Source organism: Chrysemys picta, chromosome 2 (genome assembly GCF_011386835.1).
Source record: "Chrysemys picta bellii isolate R12L10 chromosome 2, ASM1138683v2, whole genome shotgun sequence".
Classification (NCBI taxonomy): domain Eukaryota; kingdom Metazoa; phylum Chordata; order Testudines; family Emydidae; genus Chrysemys; species Chrysemys picta.
Window position 1 is genome coordinate 204,731,781 of NC_088792.1, and position 18,102 is coordinate 204,749,882.

The window sequence follows — 18,102 nt, forward strand, 5'->3', positions numbered from 1 at the left end:
GGTCCTGCACAGGTACTCCAAGTTCTTGTGATTGGTAAACACTTGGACTGAATTGAGGGCCCTTTCCAACTAGTGTCACCACTTTTGGAAGGGGTCTTAATGGCCAGGAGCTTCTTGTCCAAGATCTCATAGTTTTGATCAGCAGGGGGTAAGCATCCTTGTGAATAAGGTGCAGCATTAGCTTGCGTCCATGCCTTTGGAAGAGGACTATCCCATTTGCCATACTAGAGGCATCAGCTTCTACAACAAAAGCTTGTGTTATGTCTGGGTGAGCCAATACTGTAGTGGAGAAAGCAAGCTTCAACTCCTGAAATGCATCCTAGGCCTTAGGCACCCAATGGAACTTGGTGTTTTTCCAGAATAGGAGCCTCCGGTAGAAGTTTGCAAAGCCTAAAAACTGTGGTAGGTCACACATATTGTGGGGGCATGCCCTCTTGCAGACAGGCTGAACTTTGCATGGATCTATCTTGATTCTTTCTGGGGACAGGATGAAACCCAGGAACTCAGTTGAGGTCTGATCAAATGCGTACTTCTCAAATTTAGTATAGAGACCATGTTGTTATAGTCTCTCCAGAACTGTGTGGACCTGAGTGGCATTTTGGTTCAGATAGATAATATATTGATCTTCTGAGACTAAGTATACCACCATGAACTGGTCCAGTAGGTCTCATAGCACATGGTTCATTAAGTCTTGGATCCACTCTAAGGCATTAGTCAGTCCAAATGGCATCACTAAATATTCAACATGGCCATAAGGCTCCAAGAGGTTGTCCCTTTCAGACACAGAAGTAATTCTAAGCTCCCCAGAGATCCAGTTTTGTGAATATGTGAGCAGCCCCCACACGGCCCAACAACTCTGGAATCAAGAGTAGCAGGTAATGGTTCTGGATTGCTGATTTCTGAGCCTAAATCAGATAACACAGAGGCAGAGGCTGACATCCCTCTTTGTAGTTGTTAAACTGGTATGGAAATTTTTAGCTCAAAATTTTAACATTTGGCAAAGTTATAAGCAACTGAAGACAGGGTCTTATGTTGGAAAGTGTCAGGCAGTGCTACCAGCTCTCCTTATATGGGAGTCAGGTAGAGAGAAAAACAGGCACAGGCAGGCAAGCAAATAAAGAGAATATAAACAGTTAGATATACTTAAGCATTCTCTATTTCACAACTGTTGACACCCTTGATGACAAGTTTTTAATAATTTCTTAAATCTTGCCCTGGTCTCAAAATGATCTTGCTCTCAATTTTGGAACACACTTTTTCTTCTAAAGGGCCAAAACACATTCAATTCTATTCAAGGTGCTAAATCTTCCATTTGACAAGATGCAGAAATAAGAGCCACTGACGGTACAGATGGCTGCCCTTACTTAAAAACCTAACAAACCTCCTTCTAACCAGTCTGACACCTACATTTACCTTGTTTGAACTCAATAACCAGTTCGTATTCTAATAATCTGATGCCCTTCTCAGAAAGGTTCATTCTGTTCTCCTAAATTTAATCTATATTGGATCTGACTACTATTAGAAAAGTTCAACCCATGGACCATATATAGAAGACTAATTTACTTTACCAAATACATTTAATCAATTCCACCCCACTCTTTTCCTTTTTGTTCAGTGTTTGATTACTTTTATGTCACCTATTAGAAAAGAGCTGCTGTTTTTTACAATAAGCAGGTGATCTGACAAGACCAATTTCATGGCTCACATTAGACAGAGATAAAGTGACATTTCAATCCAATTCCCTGACAAACAGATGAGGATATTGTGTAGTCTGAACACACAGAATGACAAGTCACTGACTCTGTTCAGTCTTTTCCATCAGAATAAACAGTTAGGTAAATTGAAAAGTTTCCTTTTAGGATTCACTTAAATGAAGCAGTCGATACTTTTATTCACTTTCATATAAAAGACAGAAGATGTACGAACAACAGTCTGTCTTTTCTTCTTGATGTGTGGAGACCTGATACATTATTTAACGGCAATCTTTTTGTTCACTAACCAGGCAATATTCATATTTACCATAATAATAATAATAATAATAATGTACAACAATAACATACCATTGGGGGTTAATTGATAGCTCTTTAATGGCTTTTCCCCCCCCATATACTAAAGCAGGGGTCGTCAACCTCGGGCACCTGCCACGTCGGCAGGTTCGGCTGATCGCGGCTCCCACTGGCCGCGGTTTGCCGTCCCAGGTCAATGGGGGCTGTGGGATGTGCTGGCCGCAGCTCCCATTGGCCTGGGACGGCGAACCGCGGCCAGTGCGAGCCGCGATCGGCCGAACCTGCCGACACGGCAGGTAAACAAACTGGCCCAGCCCACCAAGGTGCTTACCATGGTGAGCTGCGTGCAAGAGGTTGCCGACTCTTGTACTAAAGGCTATGTTACACCCATCCCTGCTCAGATACACAAGTTTAGGGTATAGATACAATGAGCTTTCCACTCTCTATGTTCCCATTCACCCACCAAATAAAATTTTAGTTTCTTTGGAGGTGAAAGGAAAGAAAGACAATAAGTCAGTCTTCAGCCCCAGGCCCTCTTCTTGTCTGATAGGTATGGAGTTGTCAGTCAGAGAGATGTAACACATTTAGGTGGTGTGGAGCTTTCTAAAACATATCAGTTAATGGCATATCAGTCAGACAAGAACTGACCCCACCCCATTTTAGCTGTTGGGTTCCTGTTCACTATCTATAGCATTTGGCCTTATCTGTGACTACTCCCTTTAGAAAGTGGGAGTCATGAACAGATTAGGTGACCATTGTTATGGGTAAGTACTCTTCAGACTCAGGATCAACCTCCATGTTAGAGTACCCTGCAGAGCTTCCAAGAGCCAGCTGCTATAGAATCTATATTTCTCTGAAAAGATCCCAAATATATGCTCTCAAAAACCTGATATAAAAAGAAATAAGCAAAGTGTAATTTAAATAGAACGCAATATAGTTGTATTAGCACTGTTTTCTATGATGCAATTGGTCATCTTCATAGACATTCATTTCACATTTTGAACTTTTCCTGCTGTTTTAAAACCTCCCATATGCTGAATATTTATATTTTAAGAGTTTTCCTTTATTTTCTCATACCTCACACTAAATACATTTTTAGGATGCAGCCTCCACATAGGAGATAGATTGCAAGGAACATTTATTCCATTTCAGAAGAATCATCTAAATGTACATTTAAAAATACATATATTTTAAAATAATGCTTTTAGTACACAAGCAGTAGTAGAATTTAATAAATAACCCTCCAGTGTGGCATCTCCCACCAGTCTTTAAGAGCAGGACAGAATCTTGAGATTTACATAAAAACGGTCTGAGTCACAAGTCTTTTTTTACTGAGTCTCTCCTTGGCTTTAATAGGCTATGGGTGACATACTTAACAATTGCATGCTCTTATTTCATACACCAAATAAGTACATATTAGAAATAAATACATATTATATTCTGAAATACCTTTGACTATCAGTTCTGCATAGCTTGATACACCAGCACCTCCTTCTGTGCGGATCATGCAGCGGTAATTGCCAGCATCTCGCTTTGTAGCGTTCACCACATTAAAAAGAGCTATGAATCGACGATCATTAGACACCTTTATGTCCTTCAAAGGTGCATCCCTTACATAAATGCCCTAGAGTAAGAAACAAAAGTAAAAATGTTGTTTTAAAATAAAAACATTTATTGAAAAACAACTTTATTTCTCCAACCCCTCTCAAAAGAGGGGGACCTGGAGTTTCTGAGAGCTGAACCCTTTCTTATTCTGCATTTCCATAGGATTGAAAGGAAACATCATTCCCCTAGTGGGAGAATTCACAGAAAACCCTGAGAGGAATCTGTGATGTTGCACCCCATAATGGTTTATAGAAAGATGCTTATGAGTGTAAATATGACATAACTGGAATATGTTTTATGCTACATATGCCATGTAACTTATTTGCAAAGATTATGATCTACTGAATATATTCATCTTATTTGTATGCATGTATCATTTTTATATCTGAAGTTATAAGCATTGGCTCTATGCTTGTATTTAAAGTGTTTGCTATAGGAAGCACATAAGACAGATTTGGTCAACACAGTGTGAAGGAGTTGGGTTATTCAAGTAATTGGGAGTACTTAACTAGCAATGGACTTTGGAGACGCCAATCCACATCTGAGCTTTCCTGGGAACATTCAAACTAACATGTAAACAATGGCATTGGCCTGCAAAAAGCTGAATCATTCAGAGACATATGACTTGCCCAGGTGGCTAGGGACCCCATCTTGTGGCTGTGAGGTGGGAGAAGAAAAAGACTATATAAACCCCTGGAAACCCCTCCATATTGTCTTCAGCTGGCTCAAGAGATAGCCTCTCCACCCGAAAGAGATGCCTGAAATAAACTGGAACAAAGGACAGTAACTACCGGGATCTGAGTGATTGCTGGACCCAGAGTAGGAAGGAGTCTAGTCTGTCAAAGAAGCTTATTGAAACATCTCTGAAGATGAGATTTACCTGCATTTAGTTTCCTACTGTATTAGGCTTACACTTGCGTGTTTTATTTTATTTTGTTTGGTAATTTACTTTTTTCTGTCTATTACTTGGAACCACTTAAATTCTACTTTTTATATTTAATAAAATCACTTTTTTATTTATTAATTAACCCAGAGCAAGTATTAATACCCGGGAAAACAAATAGCTGTGCATCTCTCTCTATCAGTATTATAGAGGGTGAACAATTTATGAGTTTACCCTGTTTAAGCTTTATACTTTCTCTAGGGTTAGGATCCCATTGGGAACTGGATACCTGGGTGTTGGAGACCGGAGCACTTCTTAAGCGGTTTTCAGTTAAGCCTGCAGCTTTTGGGGGACGTGGTTCAGACCTGGGTCTGTGTTTTTAGCAGGCTAGCGTGTCTGGCTCCAACCAGGCAAGGTACTGAAGTCCCAAGCTGCCAGGGAGAACGGCCTTAGAGGCAGTCTCAGCACATCAGGTGGCAGTCCCAAGTGGATTTCTTTCAGAGTAGCAGCCGTGTTAGTCTGTATCCGCAAAAAGAAGAACAGGAGTACTTGTGGCACCTTAGAGACTAACAAATTTATTAGAGCATAAGCTTTCCTGGACTACAGCCCACTTCTTCGGATGCATATGCATATGAAGAAGTGGGCTGTAGTCCACGAAAGCTTATGCTCTAATAAATTTGTTAGTCTCTAAGGTGCCACAAGTACTCCTGTTCTTTTTAAGTGGATTTCTGTGACCCAACCCGTCACAGAATCTTGTAGCGTTTAGGCCCTGGGTGCCATTTTTTCTGCAGAGGGGAATGCAGCGGCCTATACCATTTAACTGTATTTGTTGTTTTTGTTATGTTCCTGTGACTTTATTTAAGAACAAAGAGCAGGCTACAAAACTGTATGAGGCCTGCCCTATGAACTAAGACAGCTAGCCCTTTCTGTTTTCTATCCTAGGAAGTTGTAGTTTGTGTTGCAAAATTTAAGACCCATTAAGGAAATGCTGAACTCAGTTTGTTAGTTATTGTGTTTAGTTGTCAACATATTGAAAGTAACCTTAAAATACTGTTAATAGCCATTGAAAGCTGCAAATAATGGTCACATTAAATTGGCTATTTTACATAATTCATGAAGCCAGAGTCAATGTTAATCACAGTATTATTGCCAACGTAGCAGGATATTACACAGTAAATAACGATTTGCATTATTTTAATGAGTACAGTAATATAATGTCATTTCTCTTTTAAATGTAAATTTGTGGTGATGGCATTGTAATTTAAAATTTTAAAACTATGTAAGATTCCCGAAGTGGAAAACTGTGAGAGTGCCATTGTTTAAAAATTATTTAGCCCCATACCTGAGCACGACTTGAGACCAGCTCCTTAAAATTCCTAGAAATCTTTTTCCCTGCCAGAGTGACATCACAATTACTGTAAGCAAAGCTCAGAAAGAACCATTTCAAGCTAAACCACTATTTTCATTCCCTTTGCTTACGGTAGTTGTGATGTCATTCTGGCAGAAAGATTAGGAAGTTAGCAGATAAGATTAATTAGGAATTTAAGGAATTAATAATGTTAAGTGCAGTACTAATTTCATTTTTAACGCAACACTCATTTAGGCCTAATTATCAGAGTTGCTGAGCAATCACAGTTGCCACTGATTTCAAGTAGAGTTCTGTGTACCCAGCACCTACATCTTCTTCCTTTCTAACCTACTCACAAATGTGAAAAATATAATTTAGACACAAGACTGTAAGACTCATCTTGTGGACTGCTTTGGGACGCTTTAAAAGTAGGCTAGCATTGTGGGTAAAGCAGATAACAGGCTTAGACTCACGGTCCTGACCAGCCTGAAATTTACAGGATTGTCTCAATTACAACAGAACTGCAGAACTACAGAAGTGTATTGAAAATTATTTCTAGCTAACATGATGATTCTTCATGGCATAATGAGGTGAACAGTTTGTTTTGCAGGAGAAACAGCAAAAGGATGGTAATTTTAGCCTCTGGGAAGAGAAAATACATTTTACTTACTCACTGACTTTAGATGCCAGGAGTAGAGAAGAAACAGATGGCTAGATTATCCTGTCCTTGCAACACTGAAGGGGGAGGTCCATAAGAAACTCATGGAGGATCAAGTCAGATTCATATTCCCTGCACTCATGGAGGATCAAGTCAGATTCATATTCCCTGCACTTGGTAGAGCTCAGGTCCTTATCCCTCCTACGGACTCCAAAGGGAGGTCAGGAGAGATGGGATTACGACTTTACATAACCTTCACATCCATTTGCACAGCTAGCAAACAGAGAGGAGAGAAGGCTAGACCAGGCAAAAGGGTGGTTTACTGCATACTCTCCCCCTTTCCCCCAGGACTGGTCCCCTTGGAGGTCTTCCTGGGGTTGTGCCACTCCATTCCTCCTCCAATACAGACCAGATTGTAATATACACAAAGGGCATGTCTATACTGCACAAAAAGGTGTGTTGTTAATGCAGGTTAAAATAGCAGTGAAAACATGGCAACTCATCTTTTAATTTGGTTAGCAGCTTGAGCTTGGGTTAGCAACTACAAATAGCACCGTGGATGTTGCAGTATTGGCAGTGGCTCAGGCTAGCGTCTTGACTCCAAGCCCACCCAACCCTGGGGTAGGGGGGCGTTAGCCCGAGCTGCTGTCCATACCACACTGTCCACGCTGCTATTTTTAGCATACTAAGACCTGGTCTACACTAGGGGGGATCGATCTAAGTTACGCAACTTCAGCTACGTGAATAACGTAGCTGAAGTCAACGTACTTAGACCTACTCACCACGGTGTCTTCACTGCGGTTAGTCGACTGCTGCTGCTCCCCCATCGACTCCACCTGCACCTCTCGCGGCGGTGGAGTACAGGAGTCGACTGGAGAGCGCTCGGGGGTCGATTTATCGCATCTAGACTAGACTCAATAAATTGACCCCCGCTGGATCGACTGCTGCCTGCTGATCCGGTGGGTAGTGCAGACATATCTTAAGTCAAGTGGGGCTAGCACAAGTCTGTCTATCTGAACTAGGAATCACATTGCTCAGCTGCAGTGCAGACATACCCATAGAGGCTTTAACTCAAGGTGCTCACCCGAGCTCTAAGTCGAATTGCTGTGTCTTCACTGTTATTTTAATCCAATTTAGCTAACACAGGTTAGCTAACCCGAGTTAACAACACATACCTTTTGTATGTTTGTTTTGTGGTTCAGACATACCCAAAGTAAAATATGGGAAGTCCAAGAAGAAAATTGTCTTACTACTAGTTCTAAAGGGCACATTTCATATCTTTTTCTGTGGATATGTAAAATGAGAAACTAGAATGATTTATGCATTTGAGAGACTAACTGCAGAGTTTATTATAACTTATAACCCATTGTTCCACTGGGATCCTGCCATCCTTTAAGCCTCTGATGGGTTCTCATACACAAGCTAATTTGCCTGACTTCTAATATCCCACTTCCTGCCCCAAAAAAGGGGAAACGGTTTGATCAAGTGTGGGAAGTTTTAGCCCTAAGGTACACATCAGCTATTCTTAGATCAATAACCTTGACTGAAACTAGACGAGCATGGAGCACATTTCATGAGTGCAATCTATTCCATTCTCTTGCTCAAATAAACACTATACACGAAACTCATCAAATGGAGCAGAGTTTGGCTAGAGATGATTTTGCACATTTTCAGTTCCCTCAGGAATACAGAGTTCAGCAAATAGGTTGTTACTGGTTGCTCTAAAAATCACAAATGACTTCCAGAACGAGGGCCGGCTCCAGGCACCAGCTTAACAAGCAGGTGTTTGAGGCGGCCAAGGGAGAGGGGCGGCACCTGCGGCAATTCAGGGGTGGCAGGTCCCTCACTCCCTCTAGGAGTAAAGGACCTGCCGCTGAACTGCCGCCGCCGATTGCGGCTTTTTTTTTTTTTTTTTGCTTGGGGCAGCAGAAATGCTGGAGCTGGCACCGTCCAGAACAAGACATATGTATTGCTAACTTTACTGAAGAACATTAAGACAGTTATTGAATATTGTTAAAAGGATATTAGTAAACATTAACCTTAACTGAATGTTTAAAAAAAACCCTTTTTTTTCCTATTTAAAGAGCTCTAGTTCTAAGTTGCCAGTTTAGTGAGACTGGTAGAACTCAAACAGTGATGAAATAAATCATTAACATGAGACTCCATAGTAGATCTCAGGGAAAAAAACCCGCAATTTTTCATTTTCAGCCTTTTCAAAAAATCATTTTTCAAAGGAAATTTAGTGTCCGTGAACAGTGTTAGATTGATGTCCCAGGGAACATCATTCCTGTTATCCAAAGAAAAAGTACAGTACAGAGATAGTAATCTCCCCTATGCCTCCCAACCCTTGGCCTAGAGGGGTGACAGCCAATGGAAAAGAGGGTTATTCAGTGTACTGCAGCATGAACAGAGAGGATTGGTAATGAATTAAATACCTACCAGACTACAGTAAAAAAAATAAATAAAAATAATAAAAAAATAAAAGCCCTCCTTCAGCAACTGCTAAATGGATAGGCACAGTTCAGTATTTCTGTACCCTGTATAAAGAAGAGTTAGATTAACAATGGACAGTGCTAACCATATAGCTAGAGCTAACATTCTCTTTTAGCACATTGGTAAATGAACATAGCATAATACGTTCTTCTTTAGCCAACAAGCAGTCACTGTAACAACCAAAAATGGAGGAAAAGATCCAAATGTATGATCAGAGTTTCTTTATATGGCTTAAACACATTTTATTTAAAGGTTTTACTACAGCAGAACTGAAAGTTTCTCAGCACACTAATGATTCTGTTTCTCCATACAATTTTCTTAGTTTATATGTGGACTGTTTTCCAGGTTTTATTAACATTAAAAATTTGGGTTAAAAATTCAAGTTGCAATGATGAAATACATTTTTTTATATAGTTTCTTGTTTTTATTTGCAGAATTTACTTTGAGGGGCAGGGGAGAAAAGGAGTTTTATCTAACAGTGGATAATTTTATAGAGTAGGTTTCAGAGTAGCAGCCGTGTTAGTCTGTATCCGCAAAAAGAACAGGAGTACTTGTGGCACCTTAGAGACTAACAAATTTATTAGAGCATAAGCTTTCCTGGACTACAGCCCACTTCTTCGGATGCATATGCATGTAGTCCACGAAAGCTTATGCTCTAATAAATTTGTTAGTTTCTAAGGTGCCACAAGTACTCCTGTTCTTTTTATAGAGTAGTTTATTTCTCAAAGGAGCTAAAAATCAAAATGCATTTTACTCTATTGACATTTTCAATATCTTCATGTGCATTTTGCTTTGCATTGCTTCATTCAAGATTTACATTAATTTTGAAACAGAGGTGCATGAACGCAAGAGGCTCCTTGTTTACAGTACCGTCCATGGCCAAGGGCCCTTATTTCGTTTCTTTTTCTTTTTGTTTAAATGTGAGCCACACTCTGAGCCATTGCACAAAATCACCAAACAGTACAGGTAACACAGTGGTCACTCATGTAGGGAAATTTAACCCTAATTTTGAAATCTGAAGAAAAGGCACAGGAATCAGGGTTTCTTTTTTTCAGATATAACGCTAAACACAGGCCCAGTATGGCACACTGCATATTACATTATTTCAGTTTTAACAGTCAAAATCTATTTCATTGTAAGATGATACAGTGGGATCCCAAGACTATTTGAAATACTCTAGGTACAATTAACAAATGAAGTATACAATATATTTCCCTACTGAAAACACTGCAGACTTCTTTTTTGTTATTTACTAAATATTCCATTCAGCACACGTCAGAAAAAAAGCAAACAAACTAAATGCTCTGGAGGCCAGGCCAGTGCAATCTATTAGGCGACCTAGGCGGTCGCCTAGGACACTACAATTTGGGGGGGGGTGACCGCAGCAGTATTTTGGCTGCGGGACCTTCCGCTGCCTCTGTGGGGGTGGCATTTCAGGGCGGGACCTTCCGCCGCATAGGGCAGCAGAAAAGCTGGCGGCGCTCCTGTCTGGAGGGGTTCTTGAGGTCCCCAAATGTTACTTTTTTAAACCAATGACAGAATGTACCTGAGCCCACGCCATACACACTATTGTAATAATCTTTGTACAAAGTAGGTTTTATAAGATATCATTTGAAAACTCATAATTTGCTGGTCAATATTGTCCTCAAAATGTGTGTGGCAACGCTGAAGTTATAGGATTCCACTGTATGGTGTTATTAACATGTTCCAAACTGAGGTTGGCAAACTGCTAGGGTAACCAGGTGTCCGGTTTTAGACCGGAACACCCAGTCGAAAAGGGACTCTGGCGATTCCGGTCGGCCGTGCTGCGGCGCTAAGGCAGACTAGTCCCTACCTATGCTGGCTGGCACCGTGCTGCGCCCCAGAAGCAGCCAGGAGGTCCAGGTACTAAGCGGGGGGGGGGGGCAAGGGGCTCCACGCACTTCCCCTGCCCCTGCCCCGGCCACTGGGAGCTGGGAGGGGCAGTGCCTGTGGGCAAGAGCAGTGCATGGAGTCTCCTGCCCTCCGCCCTCCCCCCCCCCCGGACCCGGACCTACTGGCTGCTTCTGGGGCACGTACAGTGCGGTGCCAGGGCAGGCAGGGACTAGCCTGCCTTAGCTCCCCCGCTGCATGGCTGACTGGGAGCCGCCCCCACTGTGCCACTTATTGGGAGCCTCCTGAGGTAAGCTCACGCCCCGAGCCCAGAGCCCCCCAAACCCAAAGCATCATCCTGCACCCCAAAACCCTGCCCGAGCCCAGAGTCCCCTCCCACACCCATATCCCCATCCCCAATCCAGAACCAGCACCCACCAGCCCAACGTCCTCATCCCCTCCTGCACCCCAACCCCCTGCCTCAACCCACAGCCCCCTCCCGCACTCCGAATCCCTCGGCCCCACCCCCCAGCCTGCAGCCCCCTCCTGCACCCCAAACCCCATCATCCCCAACCCCACCCTAGAGTGTGTTTAAATTGCAGTTTGGGAAACTCCGTTTGTGACAGCAAGTTGTGTGCATATTACATTTCTATAAACTTTTATTGTTCAGGAGAGGGCTGGGCAATACATGACATACATTTGAGGGAAAATCTAAGATTGGGAGTGTTTTGGGGTCACCCTGCAGCATAACCAAGCCTAGTAAGAGCCAAGGTGTGGCTGGCTGGTTGCTGCACATACAGAGACACAGCTGGCATGCTGAAGGCTGTTTGTGAGCAGTCCAGGCTGGAAGCTACAACAGGAAAGCATTGTAAAGGGCACTCCAGGATAAAAAATGCTATATAAAAAAAACTTTAATAATTAACATTTTTTTGTTCTACAAATAGAAGCACACAACTCATATTTTAATATCAGTGGATGTGCAATGGATAATGTAATGAATGTGCCCTCTCTCCCCCAACCCGTCAGCCCCTGAGCTGGGACTGGGAAGGAGGGGGGTCTCCCCTGCCCCCTCCTACTGACCCTATATTTCTCCCAAGGCCACCACCTCACTTTACATGTGCGTCTTCTCCAGGGTCCAGGCACCTAATTAGTGGAGCCACGCTTGCATGGGTTCACTAATTAGGTGGGTGGCCCTTCATTCTCTCGTGTGCGACCACCCAGGCGTGCACCTTAGATGGAACTATCCATGGACCACCTGAATGGAGCTCGCGGACCACAGTTTGAGAACCTCTGGTATAGGGTAAAAGTACACAAAAGACCAGATTTCACAGTCCAGAATTTTCATGGCCGTGAATTTGGTAGGGCCCTACGCAGAACCAAGATTTTAGGACCCTAATGGGGGAGGAGGGGTGGATCAGAGCCAGAGTCCCACTGAGACTTGGGTACAAGCCTTGTCATTTTGCAGTGTGGACACAGCTCAAGCTGCAGACCTGAGTCAGAAGGTCTGCATAGTGCAGTATGCCAGGAGATCCAAGTCCAGCAATTGTAAATCCAGGTTTACAATACAGTCTGGATGCTCAAAGATGGGCTTAGAAACTCCAAGCCCAGGAGCCTGAGTCCTGCAAACCCAGGTTTACAATGCAGTGTAGCATACCCTGGATGACTAAGTTTTAACTGATGAGTCACTTACTAGAACAAAGATTTCTGTTAAACCAAATACTCCAGCATTCATTATTTAGTATTTATGGTTGTGGAAAAACATCATATTTAACTTGAGGACATACACAGGCTGAAACCCCAAATGTAATGGTGGCAACATATTAAAGTCACACAAAAAAAATTGGAAGCATCTTAAAACGCACACAATTTTCAATTTGGCCAAGCTAGAGTGAGACGAAATAGGCTGATGGTTAAATTAGACTTACAGTATCCTTTATGCAATGAATTAACGGAAATGAACAGCATTTTACCAGCAACAAGATATACATTAAACCCGTCTAAAAGTTTTAACAAAAATCAGAGCAATAAATGTAAAGACATTGACATTTTAGGATGTTAACTCCAGCAGTTTAAGTAAATTAATCAATCTCAAGGCTTTTGTTGTTGTTGTTGTTGTTTTTGTTTTTTAAACTCTTCTGCCAGTTCAGGCTTAAAAGGAAAGCTAGGTCAATCATCCTTTATATTCATACAGGTGGAGTAAGCAGCTTTTCCTTTATTTAATAAAAGAAAGAGTTTGCATTATCCTACTTTCAAATATGCACATTTGTAAAATGACTATTAAATTCATACCACTGGGGTCACTACTAACAGCAGTAGTGCCGGAAATAATTTTGTTTAAACCATGCATATAATATAAATCAAGCAGTCATTTAATTCCTCAGCAAAATTGTTTTCTAGAGTTGTTTTCATTCTAATAATTAAGGTAGTTGGACCTCTGAATGTCTAAAATTGCTTTCATAACCAAGACAAATGTTTGTCGATCTAGATAGAAAATCCAGATCCTGTGATTGATTATCCAATGCTTATTCCACATGCATATATTAACAAGTACATTTCAATCAACTAATGAGGCCAACCTTGAAAGATGGAAATTCTAAATATTACTGTCCTGTTTGGGATAAGTCTATTTCAGATGCCAGCTGGAACTGCATTCTGCAAGTGTAAATTATCAGATATTCAGACAAAAGATTATTTGGGGGACTATACAGCGAAGATTTCAAAATCCAACATTTTAATGTTTGGTCACTGAGCTTTCTCCCCAAATTACAATGCTATCTCTAAGTCTGTGTTTTTCATCTGCAAATGAATGCTCAATAAAACAAATCAGATAATACTATACAAGTTACAGATATAGCAGTCTGATTAACAAATATTTATTGATGACACTGTGATCCCAATCATCCTATCTGAAGATGAAATTAAATAGACAAAAGGAAAGTATCAAGGGCTTTCTTGCATTTTCTGGAGTTGTTAAGCTAAGTGTAATTTCCCCAAAATAGCTGCTCTGAGTTTATGCACTAAAGTTCCTTGGTATCATGCTGACAAGAGCCAGTTTTTTTATTACTACCATGTGTTTTTAAAAGAAAGTGCTCACTGAACAATTTATATTTTTGGTCTTTAAAAAGTCAGTATAACCGAAAAGTGTTACAACTTCTTAAATGTTTAATGCTTATTAGAATTATAAAGAAACTCTTTCCATCACTTTTAAATAGAACATAAGAGAATAGAAGCAAACCCACATGTCGATAACTAGCTTATCCAGAAAGACTATACAATTAGAAAATGTACCAACCCCCCACTCCCCAAAAAGATGAGCTTTGTGCTTCTTTGTAAGGAAAATTGTTGCAGCAGTCCTGTACCTTTGGAGCAGAAACAGAATATAATTTTGTTAAACATTTCTGATGTTTAATAAATCTGTCCACTTCTAAATCTGTTTAGCTAATAAAATGCCATTAATAAGTAGTCAACACCTCAAGTCGTGGCTGGTTCTCTGAAATATAAAATACATTATATTTCACCTGCTTATTAAAAATGTTGAGAACTGGGAACAGCACCTGTCTAGGAAGCGAGCATAAAATAAAATAAAAATATTTATAATTGTCCTCTTTGGCGCTCTATAGATATCGACTTCATGAAAGGCTGGGGGGAGTGAGGAGAAGGGTTTCCTGCTAAAGATTTCATTCATTAGAATAGTGCTAAATAGAATATTGCAGATGTTTTCCTGCTTCTTCCATCTAAGTGCATCACAGGGTAGCGAAAATGTGGTACACCTGACATCCCAAGGCTCTTCACTAATAAGTATTAACTTCCTGGGAAGAGAAGGAGGGATGGATTGAGAACATTCCAACCTTTTAATATATTCGGATATGCAAGTTCTCATCAGAGTAGCAGACCCAACAAAACCCTACTGGGTTCTGATATAACAAAGTGGGAGCAAGGGGGAGTGGTACAAGGAACAATAAGATAAATCAGAAATGTGGAGCATGCTGTTCAGCCACACATTCTGGGAGACAGTGAGCCACCTAGTTGCCTCCTGAAAAAGACTTATTGGAGCGGAAGGAGCAAGCTACAGGTCACTCCATCCCTATGGGCGTGGGAAGTTGGATGTCTGACTTATCCACAGCAAGAGAGGTCCGGAGATGGACAAAAGTACCTAGGACAATACTGGCACTGTAAAAATAATAATCATAACAATAAATCGTAAGAAGTAAGCGGGAGGCTGACATTTTTGACAAAGGTGTTTCAAATTGAATTATGGAACCAGACATAGTAACAAGAAATTTTACTCGTATCTCCTTCCTATAGTCTTCCCTTTGGACTCAATTTAATTCATACTTTTTTAATGTTGGTAGGGGTTTATCGGACAGAGACTGTAACAGTGTTGGGAGTATCGTTCTTACAACGGAAAATATGTTGACACTTCACAGTTGTTGATGCTCAGGTCTGGCATCTGGACTACGCAGTCTTGGTTGATTTACCAGTTCACTATGCGAAACAGCTCTGCTGGCTGCAATTCTGCCATTGTGGAGGAGTAGGAGGCTTCTTTCCCTCCTTTATTGAAGTGGTGCAGTCCTGCAGGAGTTGTTTGTACTGCTGGAAGATGGATTCAAAACGGATTTTGTGCCACTGGCTTTCTACCTTTCTGTCTGTCCACTTCACAAGTTGTAGCTCATTTGATAACCACACTGAGGAGTGGCAGGTGGGTGGGTTGGGACCAAGAGGTATCAATTGAAGTGGCCACCAGATGATTGCAGTGTTGAACTAACTTACTGGTGCCTTGCACCTTCTAGGGCAAGCTGAAAATCTAGAGCAGGGGAGGGCAAACTACGGCCCACAGGCCGGATCTGGCCCATCAGGGCTTTCAATCTGGCCCGCGGGATTGTCAGCCCGATTGCACAGCAGGGCTAAGGCAGACGCCCTGTCTGCCCTGGCCCCGCGTCACTTCTGGAAGCGGCCAGCACCACGTCCCTGCGTCCCCTGGGGGAAGGAGGGGCAGAAGGTTCTGTGTGCTACCCTCGCCTGCAGGCATCTCCCCTTGCAGCTCCCATTGGCCGGGAACGGGGAACTGCAGCCAATGGGAGCTTCTGGGGTGGTACCCGCAGGTGAGGGCAGCACGCAGCAGAGCTGCCTGCCCCACCCCACCATACCCCCAGGAGCCACTGCTGAATATGCTGGCCACTTCCGGGAGTGGCGCAGGGCAGGCAGGGAGCCTGCCTTAGCCCCACTGTGCGCTGCTACCACCCTGGAGCTGCTCAAGGTAAGCAGTGCTGGGCCAGAGCCCGCACCCCAACCCCCTGCTTTGACCCACTCCCGCACTCTGCACCCCAACCCCTTGCCCTGAGCCCATTCCTGCACACCAGACCCACTCCCACACCCTGCACTCCAACCCCCTGCCCCAGCCCTACATTCATGGCCCTGCATACAATTTCCCCACCCAGATGTGGCCCTCAGACCAAAAAGTTTGCCCACCCCTGACCTAGAGAGTTCAGGAGTCTTTGGGGGGGTGAACCAGCTTTGATTGTTCACTACCGCAGCAGGAAGAAGAGCAGGTTCCTTTTTACCAGAATGAGCTGGTGGTCAGAGCAGAGCAGGAGAATGGTATGTTGATGATATTTCAGGTTCGAGGCCCTTGTTCACACCTGAGCAATGGGATGTACCTCAGTACACTGTCAGGAGAATCTTAATCACCCCAATGACAGTGAGATTCTGGACTGGCTCTGATATGCCATTCACCCTCTCTGCTGCCAGTTTAGCAGGGACAAGATGATGCATCAGGAGGAAAGTGATCTTTAAGCTAAATTTCACACCACCCCATATGACAGACTGACAATATCAAGTAATAGCCCGAACAACCCTTATAGAATTAAGATAAACTTAACTGAATTAGGGTTAATGCCTTTGGGGTACATTGTATTAATGATTCAATTGTGTATGTATTATTGTGGCATTGTATGTACCCTTTCCAGTGGGGGGAGGGGATGCTAGTGTACTCTCTCCATTAACAGACCTTTGAAGCCAGCCCCGGAATATACTAGTTCAAATTGGTTTCTCCAGGGACACACACACACACCCTGGTTTTAAACTGGCTCAGGGCCTTCTTCCTGATCCAGCAACGGACAGGACCCCTGCAGTCCCCTGGGCCCCAGTCCTTTGGGAAGGGTTGGAAGGACTGGGCCTACTGAGGCCCCATAAGACTGTGCTACTTCTGAGCAGAGGCTGTGATGAATCTGTGACCACAGAGGAAACCCCCAGGCTAGGGTGTTGAAGGAATGCTCCTACCTGAGCCCATGTGAGAGTTGGGGTGAGGTCTGGTAAGCTAACTAGCATGTGTGCAGGTTTTTATTGTTTTTAATAAGTATTCTCCGTAATGCTTTTGACCTTAAGAATAAAGTTGGCTTGCCTAGGAAATATTGTGTGGTACCTTATAACTAGCGATTACACCTGTTACCTCTCTGAAGAGAAAGCAAGGTGGTATCCTTGGGCAACCTGTCTGTGCTGTGAATAAGACAGTGAAGGCAGGAGACGCTCTGGTACAGATTTTTCCTGTAGCAACCTGGATGACTTTCTATTTCTCATATAACCTGTATTTTTAACAATAGTGAAGGATGAAGTTGTAACTCAGGAATCTCTCAAGTGGCAACTGGCTGAAGGCACAGAGGCTGCACAGAGTTTTACAGGGATCCCCTAGGTCTTAGTTTGTTACTTAGTTCACCAAAGGGTGGCATGTAAGTTCTCTACCAACAGCCAGTAGCCCAATGGTCGTCATAATCATTTTGATGTGTATATACAGATAATATTTAAGAAGTTATGTATCTATACTGGAAATTATGTTCTCAAAGCCTTGACGTTAAGGCAAGTAACAAAGAGGTGACATGTCTTAAACAGGTTCCTTTCAAGCAGGAGATAGCAGACATTCATCTCCTTGTTTGGTCACTGTGTAGTGCAGGGGTCGGCAACCTTTCAGCAGTGGTGTGCCGAGTCTTCATTTATTCATTCTAATTTAAGGCTTCACGTGCCAGTGATACATTTTAACGTTTTTTAGAAGGTCTCTCTATAAGTCTATAATATATAACCAAACTACTGATATATGTAAAGTAAACAAGGTTTTCAAAATGTTTCAGAAGCTTTATTTAAAATTAAATTAAAATGCAGATCTTATCAGTTTAGTGTGATCCTTGCCCTTGCTTTTCCTTGCTGAGTTTTCCAATGTCTGGCACCTATTTGGATAATTTAAGCTGCACACCGGCTTCTGAGTGAT

General features: G+C 42.4%; 1 protein-coding gene across 14 annotated transcripts in view; it reads right to left on the reverse strand.

Annotated features, from left to right (window-relative positions):
* PTPRM (protein tyrosine phosphatase receptor type M) overlaps nt 1–18,102 on the reverse strand; it is a 712,166-nt gene that overhangs the window by 402,237 nt on the left and 291,827 nt on the right. For all 14 annotated transcript variants that reach the window (XM_042843358.2, XM_042843348.2, XM_065585258.1 and 11 more), the window contains one exon: nt 3,456–3,630. In XM_042843358.2, coding sequence (XP_042699292.2) covers nt 3,456–3,630 — 175 coding nt within the window. The remainder of the gene's footprint in view (nt 1–3,455; nt 3,631–18,102) is intronic.